General features: G+C 38.6%; 3 protein-coding genes across 3 annotated transcripts in view; 1 reads left to right on the forward strand and 2 right to left on the reverse strand.

Moving 5' to 3' along the window:
* The window catches only part of RPL37 (ribosomal protein L37), a 40182-nt gene extending 22897 nt beyond the window's left edge, over nt 1-17285 (reverse strand). The window contains exon 1 of the mRNA XM_069096226.1: nt 17279-17285. Within this exon, the coding sequence (XP_068952327.1) occupies nt 17279-17284 (6 nt within the window). The 5' untranslated portion in view covers nt 17285. The remainder of the gene's footprint in view (nt 1-17278) is intronic.
* The window catches only part of TTC33 (tetratricopeptide repeat domain 33), a 236696-nt gene extending 219408 nt beyond the window's left edge, over nt 1-17288 (reverse strand). The window contains exon 1 of the mRNA XM_069096225.1: nt 17279-17288. The gene's annotated coding sequence lies outside the window, so the exon portion shown is untranslated. The remainder of the gene's footprint in view (nt 1-17278) is intronic.
* The window catches only part of C7 (complement C7), a 289650-nt gene that overhangs the window by 181845 nt on the left and 80897 nt on the right, over nt 1-26908 (forward strand). The window lies entirely within an intron of this gene.

The following is a 26908-nucleotide window of genomic DNA, read 5'->3' on the forward strand; positions in this document are numbered from 1 at the left end:
ACATTGCTTTATCTTAAATAGAAAGATAAAGCACTAAGTTCTTAGCCAGGCACTGTGTTAAAAATTGGGTAATACAAACACAAGCAAGCAAGACTATCCCTATCCTCTAGGAGCTTACACTCCGATTGAAGAATATATCATAACCAGGTTGTTGAACAATAGGGAGGGGCTATATGGTGTGGAGATGTCTCAGAAGTATCTAGAGGCCTAATTCAGGGCAAGATAAGATCAGGGCAAGATCTGTCAGAGCTGGACTTATATGTTCCCTATTCACGTCTTTCCATAACTGTTCAGAGAAGATCTACCAACATCACTCATTTGAGAAATTTTGATAAGCATGAAATTTATACCTTTATCTAAGTTATTGATTAAAAAAAGCTGACTAACATAGGGTCAAGGAAGGACTCCTGGAGAAGGACAGACCTCTCTCCAAGTTGACATGCAACATGGTGTAATGGATAGACTTGAAGTCAGGCAGACCTGCATTAAAATCCCACTTTTGACACTTATAGCTGTGTGACAATAGGTAAGTCACCTGAGGAAGGCAAAAAGCTTTCTACCTCCTATGTGCTAGGCACTATATTAAGCTTTGGGGATATAAATAAGAAAAAGTCCCTGCCTCCAAGGAGCTACAAAGGGAGAAGACAATGCACAAAAGGAAACTGAAAAAGGGGAGGGGTGACCAGAAAGTACCTTGAGAGGGAGATGCTATTATTATCCCTATTTTATGTTGAGGAAACTGAGGCAAATCAAGATTAAGTGACTTGCCTAGGATTACACAGCCAATAAGTGTTTGAGGCTGTATTTGGGTTCAAGTCTTCCTCATTCCAGGCCCCCTGGTCTATCCACTGGACCACAAAGCTATCTCTCACCCCTTAATCTTCTATTTCTTCATCACAAGCCTGTTTTGAGGTTCAAACGAGATAATGCATGTAAAATGTTTTGCAAAATGTTTAAAATGCTCTGTTGCTTTTGTTTATTATTATTAGGGTTCAGTCATTCCACTAATTTTGAATCCACCAAACTCTGCTATCATCACTATTAAAAGGAGAGATGTGGTAGAAAAAATGCAGCTGCCCTATCTTCTGGTCTCTGGCCTTATTCTCATCCACTGTATCTTAATTCCAACCCATTTGTGGGCTCATTTCTTCCCTGGAAGTTTTTTGGTAGAGTACAGCTTCTGTTTGATGACATAATTTATCTTGAAGTTTTCCATCACCCTCATTGTCCACTGTAGTGCCAGGTCCTATGTATTGCCTATGGTTCAGACGATGACATATGTTTGGATGACTAGTCCATTGAGTTATTATAGTTATACATTTATCTGAGAAAAGCATTGCAGATGGATAATGGATTGGACCCATAATCGAAGAGGAGGAAGAGATGGACCAGATCTCATTTGGGGAATTACATGGGGTTTTTAAGGATCCCAAACTGTTCTCTGGCACAAAACTCCACCTTTTAAATGCAAATGTTTTCCTGGAAATGCCATACAATTGTGAATTTTGTAACACCACATTCTTTGAGGAATCAAAGTTGTAGTTGACACGAAGGCCAATAGATTGGTAAATGGGAGTTGAAAGTAGGTTGCATTGTATTTCCAATGGTGACCTGTGATTAAGAAGTGGCATAAAGAATATTTGTTTAGGGAACATGACTGGAAAAAGAAATGAGTCTTTGTAAAATAAGAGTGAGATAACTCTTACATGATAAGATGGTAAGATAACGTTTAATGGTAAGAGTGAGGGACAATAGATAACCAAAGTGCTGACATATCCAAGAAATGTGAAAAGACTAAAAGAACACCTCCAAAATGTTGAGTGAATTTTTTGTGGAACATCTATGGGAGGAGATAAATAATAAATACACAGAATGAGAATGAATGAATGAGTTATGACTTGTACTAGTGGAAGGAACATTTATGAACTGAAGCAAATTTTTATCATTCTCTGTGTCTTCATGATGAAGTTACCTAGTACCAAGATTTGATAGTTTGGTGGAACTTACCAACCTTTTCACATAATTTTACTACTTCCTTTGTGATGGTTATCTATTTACTTACTTTTGTGTTTCTAAATTTAAAAAATTTCATGTTTTTCAATTGGCAAAAATCTGTCTTCTTACCCTCCACTCTACCCTTCATCCCACTTTAGAACTAAAAGAAAACTAGACATCATTACAAGCATGCATAATTAATCAAGACAAATTTCCATAGTGGTCATACTTCTTCCCACACCCAATTTGTTTTTGTCTCATTTTGCACTCTTAGTCCTTCGTATCTCTTTCAGGAGTCATATTTCATCATTACTCCTCTGGAATAATGGTTGGTAATCAGGCTGATCAGAGTCCCTCATTCTTTCAACGTTGTTTCTCTTTACCATATTGCTGTCATTGTATAAATTTATCTGGTCACTTCACTCAGTATTGTTCATTCAAGTCTTCCCAGGTTTCCTGGAAAACATTACCTTCATAATTTCTTACAACACAATAGTATTCCTTCACACTGATTATACCATAACTTGTTTGTCTGTTCTCTAATAAATGAATATTTTCTCAGATTCCCATTCTTTGCCAACTCAAAAGGGCTATAGATTTTTTTCTACATCTTTAGTGTTTATTATGTTTAGGATTAATATCTCCCTTAATTTACCCTTCATCTAATTCCCCCTCACCCTTTTCTTTCCCTCCTATTTCTGTATTGAATGAAATATATTTTGTACTCAACTGTGTATGTTCACTTTCTTCCTTTAATGAGTTCAACAAGATAAAAATGAAAATGAAGTTAGCTGTTCCCTCCACCCCCTCTTCCTAGTTTGTACAGATGTCTATTTTTGCACTCTAATTATGTGACATAGTTTTTCCTATACTTCTTCCTCACCCCATCTCTAGTGTATTCTTCATATCCTTTCTTGCCACGCTTAAGATCATAAAGACAAAACAGAAATACTACCTTGTCTTGTTTAATTACTCCTTCTATGACTCCTGATGATTACAGAGTTCAGAGGGGACACAAGTATTATTTCTCCATAACCGAAGGTAAGCAATTTGTCCTTATTTAGTACTTCATTACTGTTCATGCATGCTTATTTTTTATATTTCTCTTTTACTCCTATATTTGAACTTCAAAATTTCTACACAGCTCTGGTCTTTTCACAAGGACTGATTGGAAGCCCTCTATTTTATTAAGGCCCCTTTTTTATTTTTTACCCCTTCTGTAGCATTATATTCAGTTTTCCTGGTAAGTTATTCTTGGTTGTAAGTTCATATCCTTTGCATTCTGGAATATCATATTTCACATTCTTTACTCTTTACACTAGTGGCTGCTAAATCATGTGTGACCCTGACTGTAGCTCCTCAGTATTTGAATTCTTTCTTTATGGTTGCTTCTTTGACCTGGAAACTCTGGATTTTGGCTGTAGCAGTCTTGAGAGTTTTCATTTTAGGATTTCTTTCAGAAAGTGACCAGCTGATTCTTTCTATTTCCACTTTGCCATCTGGTTCTAAGAAATATGGGCAGTTTTCTTTTAAGATTTCTTGAAATATTATTTCTAGCCTCTTTTTTTTTTTTTTTAGTGAGGGCATTCAGATAATCCAATACTTTAAAATTTTTGATCTTTAATCTGCTTTCCATATCAGTTGCTTTTGCTATGAAATACCTTAAATTTTCTTCTACTTTTTCAGCCATTCAGTAGTTTTTAATATTTTTTGCTGCCTAATGGAATCATTGATTTCTATTTGATCCATTTTAATTTTCAAGGAGTTTGTTGTTTGGGCAAGGTTTTGTATTTCTTGTGCCAAGTTATTAATTCCCTTTCTAATTCTTTTTTTTTCATAGTTTTCATTTCTTTTCCAGATTCTTCAAGTGCTCTCATTTCATTTATAAAGACTCATTTGAGGGGCGGCTAGGTGGTGCAGTGAGTAAAGCACTGGCCCTGGAGTCAAGAGGACCTGAGTTCTGATCTGGCCTCAGACACTTAACACAAAAAAACTAGCCGTGTAACCTTGGGCAAGTTACTTAACCCAATTGCCCTCCAAAAGGCAAAAAAGAAAAAATAACAAAACCTCATTTGAAAAACTTTTGCTTCATCTCTTCCAGAATTCTAGTTGAGTTTGTACCCAAGTTGTATTTTTCTCTGAGGCATTGCTTATAGATATTTTGGAGTCATTCTCTTCAGGCTTTGTGTCTTGAGTGTCCTTGCTACCATAATAGCTCTTCATGGTGTGATTCTTCTTTTGCTTACTCATTCTTTCAGCCAACTTCCTGACTTCAGACTTGATGTTGGGACTGGGTTATGCCATACATTTGAAGGGAAGGTATGGGCTGGTCCTCTTGCTCTTAGGTTATTAAATGTTGTGTTATTCCAGGCTTTCTGGGACAGGCTAGTGATCTGTAAGCTTTCAGTGCTCCCAAAGCGGTCTGATTCAAGGGAAAGTCTGATTGTTGCTCTCTTGGTCTGAGCTCTGACTTGGGTTTCTTTCAGAGCAACAATAAAATGGTGCTAGACTTAGCCCCTATCAACCATCTTGAAAGTTCTGCTGGTTCAGGCAAAACTGCAGACTCCTCTTTGGTCTGGGATTCCTGCCCTGGTTGTTCTTCTACAGGCTGAATGAGATGCTGGAACTGAGATCCTGTTCTAATCCTGGGGTCTGAGACAAACCACTGCTGCCTGTATCTGAATTTTCTTCTTTCTGGCACATTATCCAAGGCCTCTCTGCCTGGGAACACCATACATGTGCTCTAGTTCCCTCCTCAGTCTGCCCTGGATCTGTGACCCAGAACTGGGTAGTGGGCAACAAAGATGCCAATTGACCCCTGTCCTTGTCACAGTGGCCTAGTATAGTTTTGGGAGTGTCCCAGTATAATTCTAGGACCTTCTCTTGCATTAGTGCAAAGCCTGTCCCTGGGTGCTAGAGTGGTCTTCGTCATGTGCTCTTGGTCTGACCTTGTCCCTAGTACCAGCAGACCTCTCTTTTAGTCTCCCTATTCCGATTTGGGTTAGATGATTTTTTCTAGATTTTCTGGATTCTCCATCAGGATTTGGTCTGGTGCATTTTTTAGATCTGTTTGGTGGAATTTAATGGCTAATTACATTGCTTCCTTCTGTCCCTCCATCTTTGGTAAGTCCCAGTGACACTTATTTTGAGCACAGTTAGAAAAATACAACCAAGACATTCTCAAAATGATGTTTAATGTCTTCTTTGAGTATGTAAAGAAATTAATTTCATTAACTCCTTTATTCACTTTTCTTTGAGTCAGTCTTCCATTTAACTCCAGCTTTTTTAAAAATATACTTTCTGATTTCATTCATAGTGAGAAAGTTGATATGAATGAGGTTCATGTTCACCAGTATTATGTCATCTAACTGGTCACTGGACTAAGATTGCACTTCCTTTTTTAAAAATTTATTTTTAGTTTTCAACATTCACTTTTATAAGATTTTGAGTTCCAAAATTTACCCCCTCCTTCTACTCCCCTCTCCCTAAAACAGCATGCAATTTGATATAGGCAATAAATGTATGATCATATCAAACATATTTCCACATTAGTCATGTTGTGAAAGAAGAATCAGAACAAAAGGGAAAAACTATAAGAAAGAAAAACCAAAAAACAACAAAAGAAAGAGAAGTATAGAAGTATAATATAGAATTAAATTTTAAAGACAATCTAAGAACTGCATGGTTCTTAGCACCCTTTAATCCTTTTCTGACATTTTGCTTCCCAAATTTTAGAAATGGTAGGGGACAACACAAGATTGAGGGTATTTTTGTCCCTTCTATGACTTGGCATGCCTAGAAAAGGAAAAAGAAACCTCCAGTTTAGTGGCCAACATTTTGGTGATCATCTCCTTGCATAACTAGAGTGGTCCTCAGACAGTAGGCACATTGTTTATTGCTGTGTCATCTGTTTCAAGAGGTGTAGTCGTCAACAATGAACCATGACTTAGAGTATGGAGACCTGAATAATTTGTAGATAATTTTTAATGATTAATAATTAATTTTTAACCTTAACTAATTTTATTCTCTCTATATTTAAATATTGCTATTTAAAAGTAAATACATTTTCTCTGTTGTCCTTTGATTGACCCTACACTTAGAATGGGGAAAAGAACCCTCACTTTAGATTTTTTGGACCAGTCAAAATCATCATTATTATTTTTTAAAAAGCACTTACTGATTTATTTAAAGGACTTTTTTTTTTCCTTTTGGAGGGCAATTGGGGTTAAGGAACTTGCCCAAGGTTACACGGCTAGTTTTGTGTGTGTGTGTGTGTGTGTGTGTGTGTGTGTGTGTGTGTTAAGTGTCTGAGGCTGGATCCAAACCCAGGTCCTCCTGACTCCGAGGCCAGCGCTTTACTCACTGTGCCACCTAGCCACCCCTAAAAGACTTCTTTAGGGAGAAATTAGGAAAAAAAAAACTCCCATGCTGTATGGACTCAATTTCTGCTCTCTAGGACTTCATAACCTAAGGAAAAAACTATTAGTGAATCAAGGATAATCATCATGAGGTTTTCATAACGTGTTCAAAGTTCTTTAAACTACAAATAGAAAGATGATACACACATACTGCTTAAATACCATTCTTGTCTATTTGGGCATCTTTTCCCCAATATGGATGAAATCCTGACAGGGAAAAGAAAGCAAGACCCTAAAATCCCAGGCTTAGCATTCAAATAAACATGAACCAGAAGACAGGATAAATTAAAGAACAAGAATCATTGTTTTTTGCCCGCCTAACCTAGGTGCCTGCTTTCATCATGGATGTTTGTCAGCAAAAAGGCCTGGTTCTTTTGGCGCTGTCTCGTGGTTGGCATACAACTTCAGTCGTACTGTATTAGAAGGAGAAGAACAGTCGGGGAATAAGAGAGAGGGAGAGAAAGGTAGAGTGACAGGGATTTGGGAGCATGTGTGATTAAGGGGCTAATTCACCACGATTTCTAAAGGAGGGTAAAGAGTAGGGAAACTTGTTCTCCAGATTCATGCTTAGCAGACCTATATTTGTTGAGTTGAATTTAATAAGAAGGACTGGATTGGAAAGGGCTTCAGGGGACTGGTATCTATTCTAGGCCTTAGATTTCCATAACAGGAGCTTGGGCTGGGGGGAAACAGGTTCTGAAAGGCTGAAGCACCAATAAGTCTTCTCAGTCCCATCTAACAGAAGAACGAGAAATGAGCTAATGCCAAGGACGAGACCTGGCAGAAGGAGATTAATACAAAGAAGCTAAAGAAAGAGTAAGGTTTAGTATTCTATAGTATACAAGACTGGGATTATAGTTCGAGAACCTTTGTAAATCATAAGTTTTATTTCTCCCTCTTATTGCCTCTTATTAGAAGTAGCCAAGTGGTACAATGGATAGAACACTGGGCCTGGGGTCAGGAAAACCCAAGTTCAAATCTAGCCTTGGATACTTACTACTTACTTGTGTGACCCCGGGCTAGTCATTTTATCTCTGTCTGCCTTGGTTTCCCCAACTGTTACACAGGGATAATACTATCACTTACCTGTAATGAGGGTTGTATTTGAGATAACAGCAGGTGATTAATAAATGCTTCTTTCTTTTCTTTCTTATTGTACTTTCCCTGTCAAGATTTCTGTGACACTTCTCTTTAAAGCACTAGAGGGCAGTCGTGTACAACTTTTGGGGAGCAGGTGCAGGAACTTGGAGGGGAATGTCCCCAAAAGAGGAGGGTGTTAGGAAAAAACAGGAAGTAATGGTAGTAAAATTCCACCAGGTTAGTACCTGAGGATGTCAGGAAGCTACAATGGAGACAATGGGGAGATAGCAGTAGTGAGTCCCACTTCTTATAACAAGTTTAAAAAATAGTTATAAGAATAACTCCCATGTTTCTAGCATTTTGCTCTTACAAAAGATCTCAATTTTATCAGTGTCAGGGAACTCTCTCTACCAACTCATCTACGATTTCGTTGAGAAATCTTAGAAAATTGCTTAAAGCATATAGCACATTTAGCGATTAAGACAAGGTTATGGTAACTAACATTTATAGAGCACTTTAAGGTTTGCCAAGTGCCTTACATATTTCATTTATGTTATCTGTTTAGAGTCACTTAGATGGGAAGGGTCAAGAGGTAGGATTTTCTCTGAAGTCCTCATGTCTATTGTTTTGTACCGGGCAATAATATTTCATTACATTTTTATATATCACTCTTCATACAGCTATCCCTTATTTGTGAGTGCCTGCTTTGTTTCCTACCACATAAATGTTGTTATGAACATTTTAGTACATATGGGGTCTCTCCCTCTATCTTGGATGTTTTGGGGATACATGTCTGTAATGTTAATGGGATATAACATCTCATTCATTCATTAATAGGCCTCATGTGGATCCGATTAAAGGAAGCTTGCTTAGGGGAGGCTTGCTTTGTAAGAAAACTTTCCTACCTTTTGTTAATTTCTAATTAGACACTGACTCACATACCCTCTGGCTCTTAAAAGGGTGTATATATGTTGAGGTTAGCATTTTGCTTTGGGACTCACTCATTGGAAAAGTATTCTTGTGATTTGACCAGATGACACTCTGGATAGCCATTAAGGAACCTCCTTCCCCCCCCCCCCCCCAACACTTTGAAAAATCCAAATGTTGGTCCTTCTCTCTCTGGTAACTATGTAGGTATTGCCTTGGTCAGACAGTTGGATCTGTCTCTTGATCTGTGCTTGTTTCTTAGATAATTAGAAACCCTGTCTGTTGGTTTTTATTTCTTTGCTTGTATTTTCTCTGTATTTTGTTTGTATTTTCTCTGAAGTTCAGGGTGCTGACTTTTCCCCTGAACTAGTGAATGCAGTTAAAAAAAGATTGTTGACCCCTTAAGCAACTATCTTTCCTAGTAAAACAAATCTAAGAACCTGTGCCAGAAGCCATCCTGGGTGTGCCAGTGTGGTTGCCGCTACAATGTCTTAGGTCTATTTCCCTCTAGTGGTTCCTTTTCTTTTGCCTACAATTTAATTCAATTCAACAAACATTTATTTAACTTCTTGACCTAAAGTAGCTTATATTTTAGTTGGGAGCTACAATCTGAACACAAATAATAAGTAAATGCAATATAGTTTGAAGACAGAGGGGCCACTAAAAACTGGGGAGATAGGGAAGGCTTCTGGGAGGAGTAGCACTTGAGCTAAGCCTTGAAGAAAAATAAGGACTTTGAGAGAAAAAATCGAGGAGCTCATGATTCTCCCCCTCCCCCCAAAAAACCACCCTTCTTCTAAACTTACTTATTTATGTTGAGGACAGCATCATCCTCTTAGTCACCCAGGGTTATAGCCTTGGGATCATCCTTGAACCTTTACTCTTGTTCAACCCCAAAGTACAATATGTTGCTCAGAATTGCATTAGTATCTCTATAACATATCCTGACTTTGTGCCTTTGCAAGGGCTGTCTCCCACATCTGGATGGTCCTCACACTTTACTTACCCTTTGCCTCTTATTCTTCTTGGCTTCCTCCAAATTTAGCCTTTTCTGATCCCCCCAGCTGTAAATGGTCTTTCACTCTTCAAATGAAGGTATGTACATTTCAGTCCCCCCAGTAGACAGTTAAGGGACTGAAAGTAGGGACTGTTTTTTTTTTTTTTTGTATGTGTGTTGTTAATTGTATTCTCTGTGTCTACACAGAACCTTGGATGTAATGTGCACTTAATAAATACTTCTTGGATTCATCAGACTGGTGTACATGGAAAGAGGGTAAATTATATAGATTTTTGGAGGGCAGAACTGGAATGTCAAATTTAAGTTAATACTACAATTTGGTCAGAGTTTACAAGAAGGGAAATAATGTGAATTGTCAAGAAATGTAAATGCAAGCTAAGAGAGTGCTTTAAACATTAGGCTAAGTTTGTCAGAGCTCCCCTGTAAAAAACAAACAAACAAACAAAAACAAACCCCTTTCCACCAGCACATCATCCTCTCAAGCTATTGTCTTATTTCTCCTCCCTTTTGTTTTCAAACTTCTAAAAAGAGTAGTCTATCCTTGCTGCTTCTGCTTCCTTACTACCCACTCACTGTTAATCCCTTGTAATTGACTTTCTGTCCCTACTGCACTACTGGAGGGAGGTAGCTCCACTCCAAGGTTCTCCATGACTTCCTTACCCTCAAATCCATTTTTTCCCCAGCCATCATCCTCCTTGAATTCTCTTCAGTGTTTGATCCTGGCAGCCACCCCTTTCTTGATCTTGTGGCTCTTTTGACATCATTGATACCTTTACTTTTATGACTCTCCCTCTACCTTTTGACTTTGCCTCTTCTGTTTCCTTTGCTGATACTTCATCTTTTCAACACTTAAACATGGTTGTTTCTGAAAGTTGTGTCTTTGGCCCCTTTCCCTAGTTCCACTATTTTCTTCGGTGGTCTTATCAACTCCTGTGGCTTTGTTTATTACTTCCAGGTGAATGACTCCCAAACCTGTATCTCTACCCTTCAACTCTCCCAGAACACTAATCCTGAATGTCTAGCTAGCTGCCTGTTGGATATGTTCACTTGACGGATACCTTAAACTTAATATATTCAAAGTAGAGCTTATCATCTTCTCCTATTAAAACAGCCTCTCCCTCCCTTCCTCTCCTTGTCCCACTCCATACTTCCTCTATTTCTATAGATAGAATAATCATTCTCCCAGTTATCTAGGCTAGAATACTCTTGAGTTATCTATGTTTTCCCCCCTATTAATCAGTTGCTAATTTCTCTTGATTCAATCTCCAAAGTGTATATCCCATCCATTGTCTTCTTTGTTCCTACTGTCACCATCCTAGTTCAGGCCTGTATTTTGTCTCGCCTGGAATTGTATTGTAATAATAAAATAATAAAAGTTATTGTAATAACTTTCTCACTAATCTTCCTGCCTCTGGTCTCTGTCATTTCCATTCCATTCTTCACAGTGCTGAAAGATTAATCTAACACTGCACTATAATCATCTCACTCCTATACTCCAAAAGCTTCAGGGGCTACCCATTGTTTTTAAAGTCAGTGTTCCTTAGATTGACATTCACAGCTTTCCACAGTATAGTTCCAATCTACCTTCTGCTTACAGAGGAGTTCAGGGCTGGCAGGGAACTTGAGGATTATATAGTGCACTCCTGTTCCTTTTATGAATGAGGAAACAGTCTCAGAGAAGTGAATGGAAAAAATGCATGTTTTACTTACTATGCACCAAACACTGAACTAAAAACTGGGGATTCAAATACAAAAGAAATAGCGTGTGCCCTCAAGGAGCTTATATTCTAAAGGGGAGACAGTATATATAGAGGCATGGTGGCTCAGGAAGGGGATTTTCAGCTCATGTTTTTCTCTGGGCCTGAAATGAGCTGTCCCATCCCCTATCCCTCAACCCTGGCTTATCGAGATTTTTTTCAGGATCTGCCTGATTTGTCATCATCTTCATGAAGTCTCCTCTATCCTGTCAACTAAAGGTTACCTCTTCCTCCATAAATTTCTTGTAGTAGTTTGTCTGGACCTATTCTTTCCACTTACCATCTGCTGACCTGTTTCATAGTAATGATGAGGTGCTCAGGTCCCAGCCCTAAGATCATGTCTCTGGAAGCCTCCCAATTTCTCAGTAAGCACCTTTGCTGTGAGAAAATTTTTCTTGTTGCAGAACACATTCTCTTATCAGAACAGACAGAGGGGTGCCTGGCCCAAGGATTTTTGTCCTTGGTTGGCTCAAGGACTCTGCCACCTGCCAGATCCCCAAGGTCCATGCCTGTGACAACTCCTTCAGTTTTTGGTATATATTTTCCTATCCATAGCTCCTGAAGACACCTGGACCCTTAGATTATCTAATTAGTATCCCTGGCATTCCTTTCCCATGCCCCTTTTCCATACAAATCCCAGCCCCATCCTCAGTCTCTTGAAGGTTCCCTTAAGGATCCACACCTGCTTTTGCTAAAGTATCACAATAAACTTTTTGCCACTTGACTAAGAGAAGGCTTGAGTGTGTGAATTCGTTTCATGTGACACTGCCTTGGAATTTTTGGGGTTCAGGCACCCCCAAACCTCTTCAGTAATATGTGTATATATTTTTTTCCTCTCCTAACTTGCAAATTCCTTGAGAGAAGAGTCTGTGCCTTATTTCAGTTATGTATCCGAGACATCTAGCTTGATGCCTTTACATCATAGGCATCAAACAAATTCTGGTCAAATTAAATTGAATCCTGATTTTATAATGAAACTAAGAGATGAAGAAACTGAGGTCAAGAGAGGTTAAAGGGTTTCCTCAAGGTCATGCAGTTGGTCCGTGACAGGGCTAGGATTTTAGCCCAGGTTTCCTGACTCCAAGTTCAAGAACACTATTTCTTACTGAACTGCAGTTTCTTCATCTCTAAAATGGGGGTAATCATACTTGTATGATTGCATTTGTGAAACTCAAATGAGGTAATGTATGTTAGGCTCTCAGACTGTGAGAAGGTCTGGGTGGCATAAATGGGCCAATTGGTGCAGTTTACTATACTGGAATTCCAATTCACTATAATTGGTCAATTCCCCAACTCTTAAATTGTAAATTAGGCATACACGGAACAGCATCAATTATTTAAAGTCTACTTGGGGACTATTTATTGTGGCACCTTATTCCTTCAATGCAATGTTTCTCAGCTATTTAAAAAAATACTGACATATACTTTTTAAAATGTGCTGGAGGTGAGAGTTAGGGGTGAAGGAAATTTGGAAAAATGGAGAGTCCCTATTTGAACAGGGCTAACCTTCTGTAGTGTAAATAACAGCATCAATAATGATAGCTAGAGTTTATATAGTACTTTAAGATTTTCAAAACACTTTACAAATAGTATCTCATTTTATCCTTACAATTACCCTGTGAAGGTCATTGTCCCCATTTTACAGATCAGTACAATGAAGCTCAACAACCACCACAACAAAAGCATTGAGGCATATAGACTCACATAGCAAGTAGATGTCTCAAGTAGTATCTGAACTTAGGTCTTTCTGACTCCAAATCTAGCACTCAATCCATTGAACCATTTCACTCTCCTTCCTTTTATGCAGGAAGCCCTTTTGACCTCCTATCTCCCTCTTCTGAGCTTTTTACTCACTTTCTGGGATCCTTTTTTAAAAAGATTTTTTCCTTTTTTTTTTTGGAGGGGGGAAGGTAGGGCAATTGGGCTTAAGTGACATGCCCAAGGTCAAACGGCTAGTAAGTGTTAAGTGTCTGAGGTCAGATTTGAACTCAGGTCCTCCTGACTCCAGGGCCGGTGCTCTATTCACTGCTCTACCTACCCACCCCCTCTGGGATCCTTTCTTTACCCCTCTCAACACTCTTACCTCCATAAGCATCTAAGCTCATTTTGCCTTTAAAGAAGTTACTTAACCACAAGAAGTACATGACTACTAAGAGTAAAATGCCAAGTACTCAGAAGTTGGGGGTGGAATTAGAGATGGAGGAAACCAATCAATTAACAAACACTTATTAAGCACTATATTCAAGTAAGGACCTGGGTTTGAATTGTGGGAGCATCAGACAAGGAAAACTACAATGTGGTAGCAAAAAAAAATTTTTTTTATTAATGTAACAGGTGTTTCAAAAGCTGTTCGCATAAGATTCTCATCATTGGTAGAAACTGATTACTCAATGCTCCATGCCTGCAAGAAGGTTGAAGTTGGTAAGAGATTAAGAGAATAGAGATTCTGGTCTTCTGGATTCTACCTTTGAGAGAGAAGACACTTGGCTTCAGACTCTCTTTAGGTCTCTGAAGGGAGAGAAAGACTCTGGGAATAAGCCAATGTATAGAGCAGACAGCACTTTGATCATGTCCTAATTCCCAGCTTACTATATTTGGGAAATTTCCATTTGGGAAAGATCCAAGACTTTCTTGGTTGGTTTGAGTTATATCACTTGTTAGGAGACCTCATTTATTCTGTGCATTTTATGGTATAACTCTCCTATAGATCCTTTTTTTTTGCTATTAATTTGGATATTCTCTATTTGATATGTATGTTCATTGTGAAACTGGCATTTGGCAGGAAGGGAATTAAGCTCTGGATGTATAGCTTGGGACACTCCCCATTAAGGGACAGTGATGGAAGCACAACTTGGAACTAAAAACTATGTCCCCTAGATGAACAATATTTAAAGCAGAAAATTGATATAATTCTAGGCAGTGCTGTCTTTTTCTGAGGAGAGCAGAACGACCAGCTTCTTGCTCCAACCTCACACTTCCTTTCCTGGCAGCTAACATTATTTACTTTGGAGAAGGATGGGGGAGGAGACTCTAGGGATAGCTATTCTTATCTCCCGTTGAGCCACATCTAGACAGACCCATGTGGACACACATAATCTGCATGAACAAAACAATACAATAGCAGGACTCTCCTCCTTAGGTTAAAGGCATTGGAGAATGATTGAATGGCGGGGGCGGGGGTCTGGAGGAGACCACAGCATGTGGAGGAGACTTGGAAAATGGCTCTTCAAAGTGGCCTTTTCTATGGGAAACTTGTAGCATCATTGGTTCAATCTGGATGGAGGGTTATGAGTTAATGAGGGCTTTGCCTTTTATTTACATTGCTCATTGGTATGCAACCTAGAGAGTCACATAAATCAGGTAAGATTTTTTTTAGCCAAATAAAGGCATTTTGCTAGTCAGTCTCTGGCTATGCAAGTGTTACATATAGTTCTGATAGGTTCAGACGGTGATAACTATCATAAGCTGAAGCTGAGAAACCCTTTGTTCACTATTTCTTTCCATATAAACCTTTTTGCAAGTTTCTTTTCTTCTACAAATGCCTGCTACATGCCAGGTACTGGAGATACAAAGACAAGATTGAAACAGTCCTCATCCTCAAGGAGTTTATATTGTACTAGAATAAGATTCCTTAAGCTCCTTAAAATCATGCCTATCTTAATTGCTTTAAGGTAGGTGGACCTCATCCAGGATCAAGAAGTCACCCACTTTAGGCAGGCATAGGGAGCATCATGTTCTGGGCAGGTCAAACAACCATTACCCTCTTGACAACCATCTCCTCTCAGATCTTGAAGAAGACAGCTCCAGATCCTAAGCCCAAGACCCTTGGGAATAGCATTGTCCCCCAAACCACTAGACTTGCATTTTACTCAGCCCATGCAGCCACCATTGAGGGGAGAAATCACTATGGAGAAGGGATCCACCTTCCTCATCACTCCCAGCAACAACTACCATGAATTGGCAGATGAGAACATGAGCCTTGGGAGTGGTTCCACTCCCCATACCACCTGTTCCGCTTCCTGCCCAGTGCTTATGGCTATCATCTGGGGAAACAAATTCTGTCGAGAAGGATCCCCCTCAACTGCCAACCAATTGCCACTCAAAGGGCAGGTGGACCATTCTAGCTGAAGCAGGGAAGTGAGACAGGAATAAACAAGCTCAGGAAAGTCAAACCACCAGTGTCATCTTCTTGACTACCAACTCCCCTCAGACACCAATGAACACATCCTAGGACCTGAGATGAAGAGCCTTTGGAATAACAATATTTGAATTCCAGCACCTACAGCTATAATTCTGGGATATAACTCCCATGGAAATGCAGCCTGGCAACTGCTCTTGCAGGTACTATAACTATCTTTATTGAAGATATAGAAAATATTTTTTTTCTCCACCAAAGTCTTTGGCATTGTCAAATGATTCAACATCAGAAGTTGATATGTTTTCTTAGTGGAAATGTCAAGTTTTGCTGCTGAATCCTAAAGATCATGAAACTTCTGCCTCATTTGCAGCTGAAACCTTCCAGGTGTACTTTCTCCTCCATTAGAATATGAGTTCCATGAGAGCAGAGATTGTCTGACTTTTCTATTTGTCTTCCCAGTATCTAACATGGTGCTTTGCATATAGTAATCACTTAAATGCTTCATTCATTCATTAATTTATGAAAACTGGTACAGGGCACTGAATTGGTAGGAGAGAAGAGACAGAGGAGGAAAGAGAGAGTAAGACATACCCATGGAAATGTTGCAATGCACTCACTCATGGTCTGCTTCTGGCCCATTGGGAAGCCCTATTTTCTTTAAATCCTAAACTTAGTCTGGAAGAACCAGGCTTCCATCTCCTTTCATTACTTACAGCACAAGCTGCATTTTCTGCTTTTTTTTTTTCTATTTCAAAAGCTGTTTTCACAAGACATTTTGGTCTCATTGAGGTTTATTCAGGCCAATATAAGGAATGTAAACTATGTTTAAGAAACTCAATTCTATTTTGGTGCACAGTTACATGCCTTTTAAAAGGAGTGAATGGATGGGTGATTTTTATCTTTTTATACCAAAAGGACACACAGGCAATCACTCAGCAGAATACCTACTACTTATGTGAATGGTTAAAAAAATAATAATAAAAGGCATCTTTCTCAGCTGTGTGGAAATGACTGGTTTAAGAAATTGTAATGTGCTTTCTTCCCTGGGAACAACCCCAATCAATACTATTATTATAGTTCTTTACTGGCAGCGTTCATTAATTATAGATCAAACACTTGGGAGATTTTTGTTAGTGCTGGAGAATATTTTTTCCAGATGCAGCACTGTGACCTTGCATTATATTTGATAATGCCTCAAATCCTGTGCAACATTAGATTCTCTTGATAAAGTATTCAAATAGTTACTCACTGGTTGCAGAGTGGCCCAGTTGTATGCTTCATTGCAGAGAGATCTAGGGGAAGGTGAAATAGAGAGCAGAACTGTTTTGGTGCTGGCATTTCTATCTTTATTTTTCAAAAAAATCATCATTTAAAAATTTTAATTAAAAAATAAATTAAAAATATTTTATTGATATCTTCTGCTTCTTCCATCATCATTGTTATCCTCAGCATCCTTCTTCCCCCCTCTGCCAGAGAGATAAATAACAAATAGTATTTTTTTTAAGAAGAAAAAAATCAGAACTGATCAGTGAAAAACCTGAAAAACATATGCAATGTGGACCTCCCACCTCTATGAAGCGGAGGCTTGGGGATGTCATCTTATATCACTTCATTTAATTCATAGTTGATTTTTATAATTTTGTTACATTCACTGTTGTTGTTATTGTTGCTTTGCTCTGAGGTTCTTTCCATTTACATTGCTGTAGTTTGTGTATATTGTTTTCTTGCTCTGTATATTTCATTCTCAGTCAGTTCATGCAGATCTTTCTATGCTTTTCTTTAGGCATTATGTATATAGTTTCCTTTTTTTTTGGAGGGCAATTGGGGTTAGGTGACTTGCCCAAGGTCACATGGCTATTTTTTGTGTTAAGTGTCTGAGGCCAGATCCGAACCCAGGTCCTCCTGACTCCAAGACTGGTGCTCTATTCACTGCGCCACCTAGCTTCCCCATGTACATAATTTCTTAAAACACAGTAATATTCCATTATATCTGTATACTACATTTGTTTAACTATTCCTCAATTGATGGGCATCCACTTTGTTTCTACTTCTTTGTTATCACACAAAAAAATGGTGCTATAAATATTTTGGTTGTATGTGGGAACTTTCTTCTTATCAATAGCTTTCTTGGGGTATACCTTATAATGGCAGCTCTGGCTCAAAAGGTATGGACATTTCAGTCACTTTATTTATATAATTTCAAATTGTTTTCCAAAATGGTTGTACCATTTCACAGTTCCACCAACAATGTATTAGTGTGCCTATCATTCTGCAACTCCTCTAGTGTTGAATATTGCCTTTTTCTTTTTGGTCATCTTAGCTAATTCGTAAGGTATGAGGTAAGACCTCATAGTTGTTTTGTTGTTTGTTTCTCTTATTATTAGGGATTTGGAGCATTCTTTTATGAGATTGTGAATACTTATTTCTTCTTTTGAGAGCTTTTGGTTCATATCCTCTGACTATTTACATATTGGGGAATAGCTAGTCTCATGCATATTTACTAACTGATTATGTATCTTAGATACAACACCCTTACAGAAAAATTTGATATGATCAAGCCACAACTTTTGCAGGGCTAATCTTCCTAGAAAACAATAGGAAAGTAAAAAATGGGATGTTTATATTATTGAACTTATGGGAAACAGGGGGTTAGACTCCTGTGACTGTCTAAAACTAATCTTTCATGAGATTGCTGAAAATATACTTTTTTGTACAATTCTTTATAAAAAAAACATTCATTCTGATAATATGCATTTTTTTCTAATACAGTAACCAGGAAATAACCCACACAGAGGAGAGGCAACACCAACTGGAGAGGAAAGAACAGAGGCAGTGATGTCAGAAGATCCCCAAGGTAAAAAAGGAAAAGGGGCAAACTGCTATCTCTAACCTCCCATCTCTAATCTCCCATTTGGCTCTGTGGTTGAAATATCCACAGATGAAAAGCACATGACTTCAATGTGGCCCCTTGTCCTAGCATGGATCGCTTACCTGTGCTAACCTGGGATGTCTGCCACCCCAGTGTACTTGAGAATTTAGTACTTTCTGGAGCAGATTCATGAACACTTTTACAAATACTTTCCTCTTCTTTGCATATATGAAATTGTGCATTGTGCCTCTTATTTTTTCCCCCTAATGAGTGAAATTGCCAACAAGAAAGTAGAAATGAAGTTAAAAATAAAATCACCCAAATGGAGGAGAAAGGGATAGATTAGGGTAAATTATCTCATATAAAAGAGGCAAGAGAAAACTGTTACAATGGAGGGGAAGAGCAGGAAGGTGAAAGGGATTGGGTCAACCTTACTCTCATTGAGTTTGGCTTAAGGAGGGAATAACATACACACTCAATTGGGTTTCTTACCCTACAGGAAAGCAGGGGGGAAGGGGATAAGAGGGGGGATGATAGAAGGGAGGGCAGATTGGGGGAGAGGGTAGTTAGAAGCAAACACTTTTGAAAAGGGACAGGGTTAAAGGAGAAAATAGAATAAGTGGGGGGCAGGATAGGATGCAGGGAATTATAGTTAGTATTTCACAATATAACTACTATGGAAATGTTTTGTATAACTACACAGGTACAACCTATATTGAATTGCTTAACTTCCCAGTGGGGATGGGTGAGGAGGGAACTCAAAGGTTTAAAAAACTGTTTTTAAAAAATTGCTTTTTACATGCAACTGGGAAATAAGATATACAGGCACTGGGGTATAGAAATCCATCTTGCCCTACTAGAAAGTTGGGGGTGGGTGGGGGGATATAAGAGAGAACAGACTAGGAGAAGGGGTATTCAGTAGGCTTGGTATTTTGGGGTGGGGGAGGGGAAAGATGGGGAGAAAAATTTGTAACAAAATCTTGTTGGAAACTAAAAATAATTAAATAAATAAATTGGGGGAAAAAAACCAAAACCACCCAAATACTTAAAGTTACAGAAGTTAAAAAGGATCGACAGTACAAAGATTTTTTTCTCCTATTCAACAGCTTCCCTTCTTATTCCAGGTTCATCACATGTCAGTTTCTTATGATCTAAGTTATCTAGTTTATTTTTTGTAATTGCCTTTATCTCTCATTTGCTTAAGAATACAACTCATATCCATGGCTGTGAGATGCATATGATCTGCTTCTCCTCTAAATGTTTTTTTTAATAGTATAACCTTTAATCTTAGGGTCCCATAGCCGTTTAGATTGGATTGTGGAATATGGTGTTAAGTGTTGGTCTAAGTCTAATTTCTGCCAGACTGCTTTTTAATTTTTGTAACAATTCTGATTAAATAAGGAGGTTTTTCCCTAGATAATTTATATTTTTTATCATAACAAACATGGGTTATTGAATTCCGTTGTCCCCCTGATTCTCCCTTGTCTATCATGTTCCATCTATCTCTATTTTTTAACCAGCACCAGATGGTTTTGATGATAGATGCTTTATAATATAGTTTGAAGTCTGGATGTAATATTCTCCTTTCTCCTATTTTTTCCAACTTTTCTCTTGATATGTTGCATTTTTTTGTTTTTCCCAATGAATTTTGCCATTTTATTGAAGTCTATAAAGTATCTCCTCGGTAATTTGATTGGTATAGCATTAAAAGTGAAAAATAATTTAAAAACATTGTTATTTTTATTATATTGACACAGGCTAGCCATGAACATTGCATATTCCTCTAACTGAATTTTTTTTTTCCTTTTTGGAGGGGGGAAGGAAGGGTCATTGGGGTTAAGTGACTTGTACAAGGTCATGTGGCTAGTAAGTGTTAAGTATCTGAGGCTGTATTTGAACTCAGGTCCTCCTGACTCCAGAACCAGTGCTCTATTCACTGTGCCACCTAGCCACTCCCCCCCTTTTTATTTCTTTAAGGAGCACTTTGTTACTGAATGCATAGAAATCTTTTGTTTGTTGGTAGGCTGATTCCCAGATATTTTATGCATTTTATTGTCATTTGGAATGGGATTTCTCTTTCTATTTTTGCTTCTTGGGTTTCATAGAGGCAGCTAGGACACACAGTGGATAGAGTGCCATGTCTAGAGTCAGAAATACCTGAGTTCAAATACAGTCTCAGACACTTATTAACTATGTGACTTTAAGATATTAGTTAACTTTTGTTTGCCTCAGTTTCCTCATCTGTAAAATTAGAATAATAATAGCACCTATTTCATAGAGTTGTTGTGAAGATCAAATAAGATGATATATGTAAAGTGCTTGGCACATAGTAGGGGCTATATAAATGTTAACAATTATTATTAATTATATAGAAATATTGTCAATTTTTGAGGATTTATTTTGTAGCCTTCAGTTTTACTGAAGCTATTAATGACCTCAGTATCTTCGTGGATTCCCTAGGATTTTCCAAGGGCTCCATCATATTATCAGCAAGTAGGGATAGTTTTATCTCCTCTTTATGCTTTTAATTTCTTTTGTCTTATTACTATTGCTAGTATTTCTAGAACTTTATCAAACAATAGTGGGGAGAATGGGCATCCTAATTTCACTCCTGTATTTATTGGGAAAGATTCTAGTGTATCCCCATGGCATATGATTCTTGCTTTTGGTTTTAGACAGATGCCTTTTGTGATACTAATAAATGTCCCTCTATGCCTACACTTTGTAGGTTCTTTTCTTTTAAGCATAAAAGAGTGCTGTGCTTTGTCAAAGGTTTTTTTTTGGACTATCTTATTGAGATGGCCATGTGGTTTTGGATTCTTTTAAAAATATGATTATGTTATTTGTTTTCCTAATGTTGAATTATCCTTGTGTAACAAGCCCCACCATATGTTGTAAGGACTGTCCCTTTGCATGTAGCATGGGGGGGGTGTCATGTGGGGCTCAAAGGGAGACAGAGTAGACATCTTTAGGCTCTTCTCCCTCTATTTTTCTCCAAGGGAGACTTTAATTCCTGCCAGAAGGGGAAGCAGGAAGTTGGGGTCAGCAGCTATCATTCTGCCCTCCCCAGAGAGAGGAGATACTTGTCTAAGATTTTTATATATCTGTTCCCTTAAATATTATTAGTCTAGAATTTCAGGTTCAATCTAACTTCTGATCACTGTTTCATTATTGGGGGAAACTTTATATCCAAGGCTGAACTTCTTTACCAAATACCAGTTCCACAATGAACACATATAGCAATTATCAAAGAAAATCCATTTATCCAAACTGATAACAAAGCAGAAGTCAGAGAAGGTATTTATTCAGAATATATACTGAATAATATAGAGTGAAGGAAATTTCCCATTGGGAGAAAGGTAACTTAACTCAACCAAGAGTGAGTCCTAAATCTATCTAATGGGAAATTCCTTGAAGTCTCTAGTGTAGTAAGCCGGGGATAGGGACATAATGGAGACTGCCAGCTCCTCTCATGGTTTCCTAGAGTCTTTTCCTTCAGCACTTTAAAGTGGGGTTAGCTTTTCCCATCTTGCCTCTCAAAGCTAGAAGCCAGAAGTACCCAGAGTGACTGTATGGCCCAAAGTGACTCAAAACTTGAAGAGAACTTGAAGAAGACTGAATGAAACAGAAAAGAACTCCATTCTCCTACTCTTACCAACATCACATTGTTGGCAGAGCATTTATCTCCACCGATGAGGAGAGAGTCCTATAAATCTCACTTAATCATAATGGACGATTTCTTGGATAAATCACTGTAATTTGACAGGATTTTGTTTGAAAATTTTGAGTCAATGTTCATGGATGATATTGGCTTATTGTTTTTCTTGTTTTATCCTTCCCTGATTTAACTATCAGGACTACGTTTGTCTCATAAAAGGATTCTGCTTGGGTACTTTCCCAGTTTTTGAGATTAATATATGAAGTATGGGCACCAGATGTTTTTGAAAGGTTTAATAGAATTTTCCTATGAATCCATCAGGACTGGAAGTTTTCTCTTGTTTTGGGTATTCACAAAGCAAATTATCTCTTCAGGTCTGCTTTTTGTTGGAAAAATGTTTCAAATGCCTCGGTTATTGAACATTCATCTTTTTTTTTCATTTGATTAAGTTCAAATGTGCAAAGTAGGTCATCCTGGGCTGCTTCCTGAGCTCCACTGCAGTTCTGAACATGCTGTTCCATTCCCTCCTGCATCTTCTAGTGGGTGCAGAATAGTCTTATGTTATTCAAATTTCCTTTCCTTTTAATTTTATGTTCTTACTCCTGATGGCTTGCAGAACTTATTTCTGAACTGAATTGCTAAATTTAACCACTGTATATTTTGGAATTTGCAACTTTTTTTTTGGCAGGTGATCTATGAATTCTTTCGATTGGTATTTCATTTTCTATATCCAGAAATTCTGGGCAGTTATTTTATAATTATTTCCTGTGTTATGGTGTGAGAACTTTCTGTCCTGTCATGTTCTTTTGGGAGACCTATGATCCTTAGGTTGTTTCTAAACACTCTGTCTTAGAGATCACTATCTTTTGCTTGAATAGTGAGCATGTTTTCTGTTAATGTAATTGTTTTTGCATCTTTTCTTCTATATTGTCTTTCATTTCTGTGTATTTGCATAACCAATCTATCGTTCTCTCTTTTACTTCTTTGGTGAGGCTTGCCATTGTAGATTCCAACTTTTCTATGCTGCCCATTTTTCTGCTGTGTAGGCCATGCACTTTACTTTCACAATTCTTAATTTTTTTTAAACCTCCCAGGAACAGCATGTTGTGGTTCCATATTTTCCTTACATTCCATAGAGGCCTCTGTCTCATAGAGTGTTAGATTATTTTCTTTTTGCTTGATCTAGAAACCATATTTGCTTTTGTTGTTATTGTTTTCCCCATAGATTTATCTGCTTATGTTCAAGGTCTTTAAGTTTTATCTTTTCTTAAATCCTTAGTAATTTCAATCTTTTTACTCTTATTTTTCCCTTATTGCTCACTTTCTGATGGTAGCTTTCCTAGAGGATGAATCTCAAAAAATCTCAGCCTTCTTCCATACTAGGCATGATCCACCATCCTAGGTTTTTGCCCTAAGTGACTTTTTTTTTTTTTAAAGCAATTGGGGTTAAGTAACTTGCTCAAGGTTACACGGCCAGTTATTTCTGAGTGTGCTGCTGAGTATCTGAGCCCAGATTTGATTACCAGGTCATCTCAACACTGGAGCTGGTGATCTTACTTGCTGTGCTACCTGGCCACCCCCTAAGTGACTTTTGAGTCAATAGAACTGGCTGCAACTGGATGCTGAGATCTCTCCCTCAGACTTAGTGGAGTACCACATTATCATTGTCTCTCAGTGGTTCAATTATGTCTGACTCTTTATGACCCCATTTGGGGTTTTCTTGGCAAATATACTGTTTGCCATTTTCTTCTCCAATGAATTAAGGCAAATAGAGGTTAAGTGATTTGCCCAGGGTTACAATAGATAGTGTCTGGGGTCAGATTTGAATTCAGGTCTTTCTGACTCTAGGCCCAGCTGAGCCATCTAGCTGCCTCTAGGAATGGCACATAGTTCCACATATATTGAAACCTTTTCTAGTGTCTTGTCCCACTCCCTCTGTGCTTACCACCGGCAGTTCAGAGAGTTGTTATGTTGGTGCTGTAGAGTTGATTTCTGTAGTTTGAGTCTCTGTGGTTCTGGGAGAAGGGGTGTGTGAACTGTGATGTTGAGCTCTATTTCAAGACCAGACACATGTCTTTACCCATTCCCTCTATTCCTGGTTCTCTTGCAAAGACTTTTGTAGCACAGATTGCTGCCCACAATGGTTTTGGTTGTGGGGTCCCAGCAAGTTTCTTCTCCTGGAGCACTGCTGTGATGTTGGCTCTGGCTATCTGTCACTATCTGAGTAAAACTATATCCTGGAGCCAGAATCTCTACATCACTAGAGAGAGGGAGGAAGAATAGGGATTAGGGGTACGGAGTTGCATTTTATTGTGATCATGTGATCTGTGGTTACCTAGTGCAGCAGATAGCATAGGAGATGGGAGGTGGACATGGGGTACTGAATGAGCTCAGTGTAGATATCAGTTCTTTTTTTTAAACCTTCATTTGCATTTTGAGTGTTCTAAATCATGGAGGTAGCTGAAATTGCTTTATCTTTGGCAAATAATTTCTGTTTTGATAGGAGTTTGAGAGGTCAAGGGAATAATAGAAAATGTCTATTTCTCCATTTTGTTGATAAAATGACCTGTGCCAGCATTTTTAATTAGTTAAACTGGTCCTGAAAAGTCTCTGAAAAGGATGTAGGGGAGAATGGATAGGCAACAAATAAAGGCAGTGAATGTAATATAAGTAAGAAAGAAATCCAGAATAAAGGATTCTAAGGAAGGAGGGTAGAGAATGCTTTCCCTCTTCAATTCCATCTCTTAGAACCCTCAGTTTTTTTCAAAGACTAACTCAGGTGCTACTTTTGTAATGTGGCCTTTCCTGATTCCTGAAAATAGTGTCCCCAACAAATTACTTTGTACACGTCTTATATTTACTTATAACATACACAATAGAGTATAAGCTTCTTGAGTGCAGAGAGTTTAGTTTTTGTCTTTGTCTTCCCAGCACTTTGCAGGGTGCCTGGCACATAGTAGATGCTTAATAAATGTCTGCTGCATGAATGAATAAGTCAATATCTAGGATTTTAGGGATATTCTATATATCTATTCTATATATTGATATATATATCTATATTTCTATATATGTCTCTCTCTCTATTCTCTCTCTCTCTCTCTCTCTCTCTCTCTATATATATATATATATATATATATATTCTCTCTCTCTCTCTCTCTTTCTCTCTCTCCCTCTCTTTCTCTGCCTATAAACATCCCTACTTTAAGCTTCTGCTTTGAAGAGCTTCCTTTTCCTTTCTGTACTGGGAGAAATGAGGTCAGTCTTGGCAATGGTTACTGAGATTCTGAGAAGGGGGAGTGGATGTGGAAGATGATACAAAGGGCTTGCTTTTGGGTGGTTGAGGAAATGAATGTGGAATTTGAGATTCTCTCTACAAAGCTACCTTGGGTTAATACTCAACCCCATGCTTTATTTCAACAGCAAATCTTTGGGATGGACACAAACTGTAGCCTGTGTGACAGAAGATAAACTTCTACAGACTTTAAAAAATCCAGGGGAAAGGTTATGTAATAAACTGGCAAACACTTTAAGATTTATTGAGATGGTAGGTGCTCTGTGAACACATACTATTTTCATTACTATGGCCTTTTCATGTGATTGACATGGCTTGGTTTCCTAAAACTATAAAAATGAGCTCTTAAAAGGAACAGGAGGGTAGAGTAGAAACAGGACTTCCCCATGGCTCCAGCTTCCACCTTCCCCAATTCATGTGAAAGGGGACTCTGAACAAACTTTGGAGCTACAAAACCCACAAAATGACACAGAGAAGCTCACCTCCCGCTGAGGACAGCCTGGCAGGCCGGCAGGAATTGGCCAGCATGACGCTTTGGGAGCCTGAGCCCAGGCCTGCATGAGCCAGAGGTTTTAGCCCCAGGGCAGGCCTGATCAACCACACAGGGAGGGCCTGACCAACCACCTGCTGGAGAGACTCCAGATCACCAGCAGCTGTGGCTGTTTCCAGATTTATCAACACATAGATGCGAAGGACAAAGTGAGAGGTCAGTGCAGTACTGGGACCAGTAGTTGGGAGAGCTTCGGCTTTTGCCCCCGGGTTGAGAAACCCCGAGACACCTTGGCACAGCCACGTTGCAGCTTCAGCTCCTGGTCTGCAGACTGTAATGGGATCAAGCGACCAGTCTGAGGGGTAATCGCTGTTGCTTTAACCTGCTTGGATCTGGATTGTGGTCTAGGGTGGAGGTCCTGGGGTGTGTGACCAGCTTGCCAGAGGGTGTGGAGGCTTCAGAGAGGGCACCCAACTAATACATCAGGCACCTGAGAAAACCCCAGCATTCGGGAAAGAAGCTCCCCTTTCTGGTGGCAGAGTCCTACTGTGGCAAAAAGCCCAAAAGTCAAGTAACTGAGTGGCAACATAACCAGACAAAGGAAGCAAAACAAACAGAAGAATCCAACATTAGACTCCTATTTTGGGGACAAAAAGGGTCAAAGCATGGAGCAGGAGGAAGACAGTGAAGTCAGAACTCCTGCACCAAAAGCTTCTAAGGAAAATACGAGCTGGTTACAGGCCATAGAAGACCTTAAGAAGCAGCTAAGAGAAGAGGAGGAAATATTGGGAAGAGAAATGAGAATGATGCAAGAAAATTACAAAATGAGAGTCAACAGCCTGACTGAGGAAAATAAAACCTTAAAAAAGACTAACTCAAATGGCAAAAGAGGTTCAAAAAGACAATGAGGAGAGGAATGCCTTAAAAAGCTGAATTTGCCAGATGGAAAAAGAATCTCAAAAGCTCACTGAGGAGAATCATTCCTTCAGATTTAGAATGGAGCAAAGGGAAGCTAGTGACTTTATGAGAAATCAAGATGCTGTTAAACACATCCAAACAAATGAAAGAATAGAAGGCAATGTGAAATATCTCATTGGAAAAACCACTGAACTGGAAAATAGATCCAGGAGAGATAATTTAAAAATTATTGGACTACCTGATAGCCATGATCAAAGAAAGAACCTAGAAATCATCCTTCAAGAAATTCTCAAGGAAAACTGCCCTGATGTTTTAGAACCAGAAGGCAAAATAGAGGTTAAAAGAATC

The sequence above is a fragment of the Petaurus breviceps genome, unplaced genomic scaffold (genome assembly GCF_028583685.1).
Source record: "Petaurus breviceps papuanus isolate PSGF00001 unplaced genomic scaffold, PetGlider_PUasm1.0 229, whole genome shotgun sequence".
Taxonomy (NCBI): domain Eukaryota; kingdom Metazoa; phylum Chordata; class Mammalia; order Diprotodontia; family Petauridae; genus Petaurus; species Petaurus breviceps.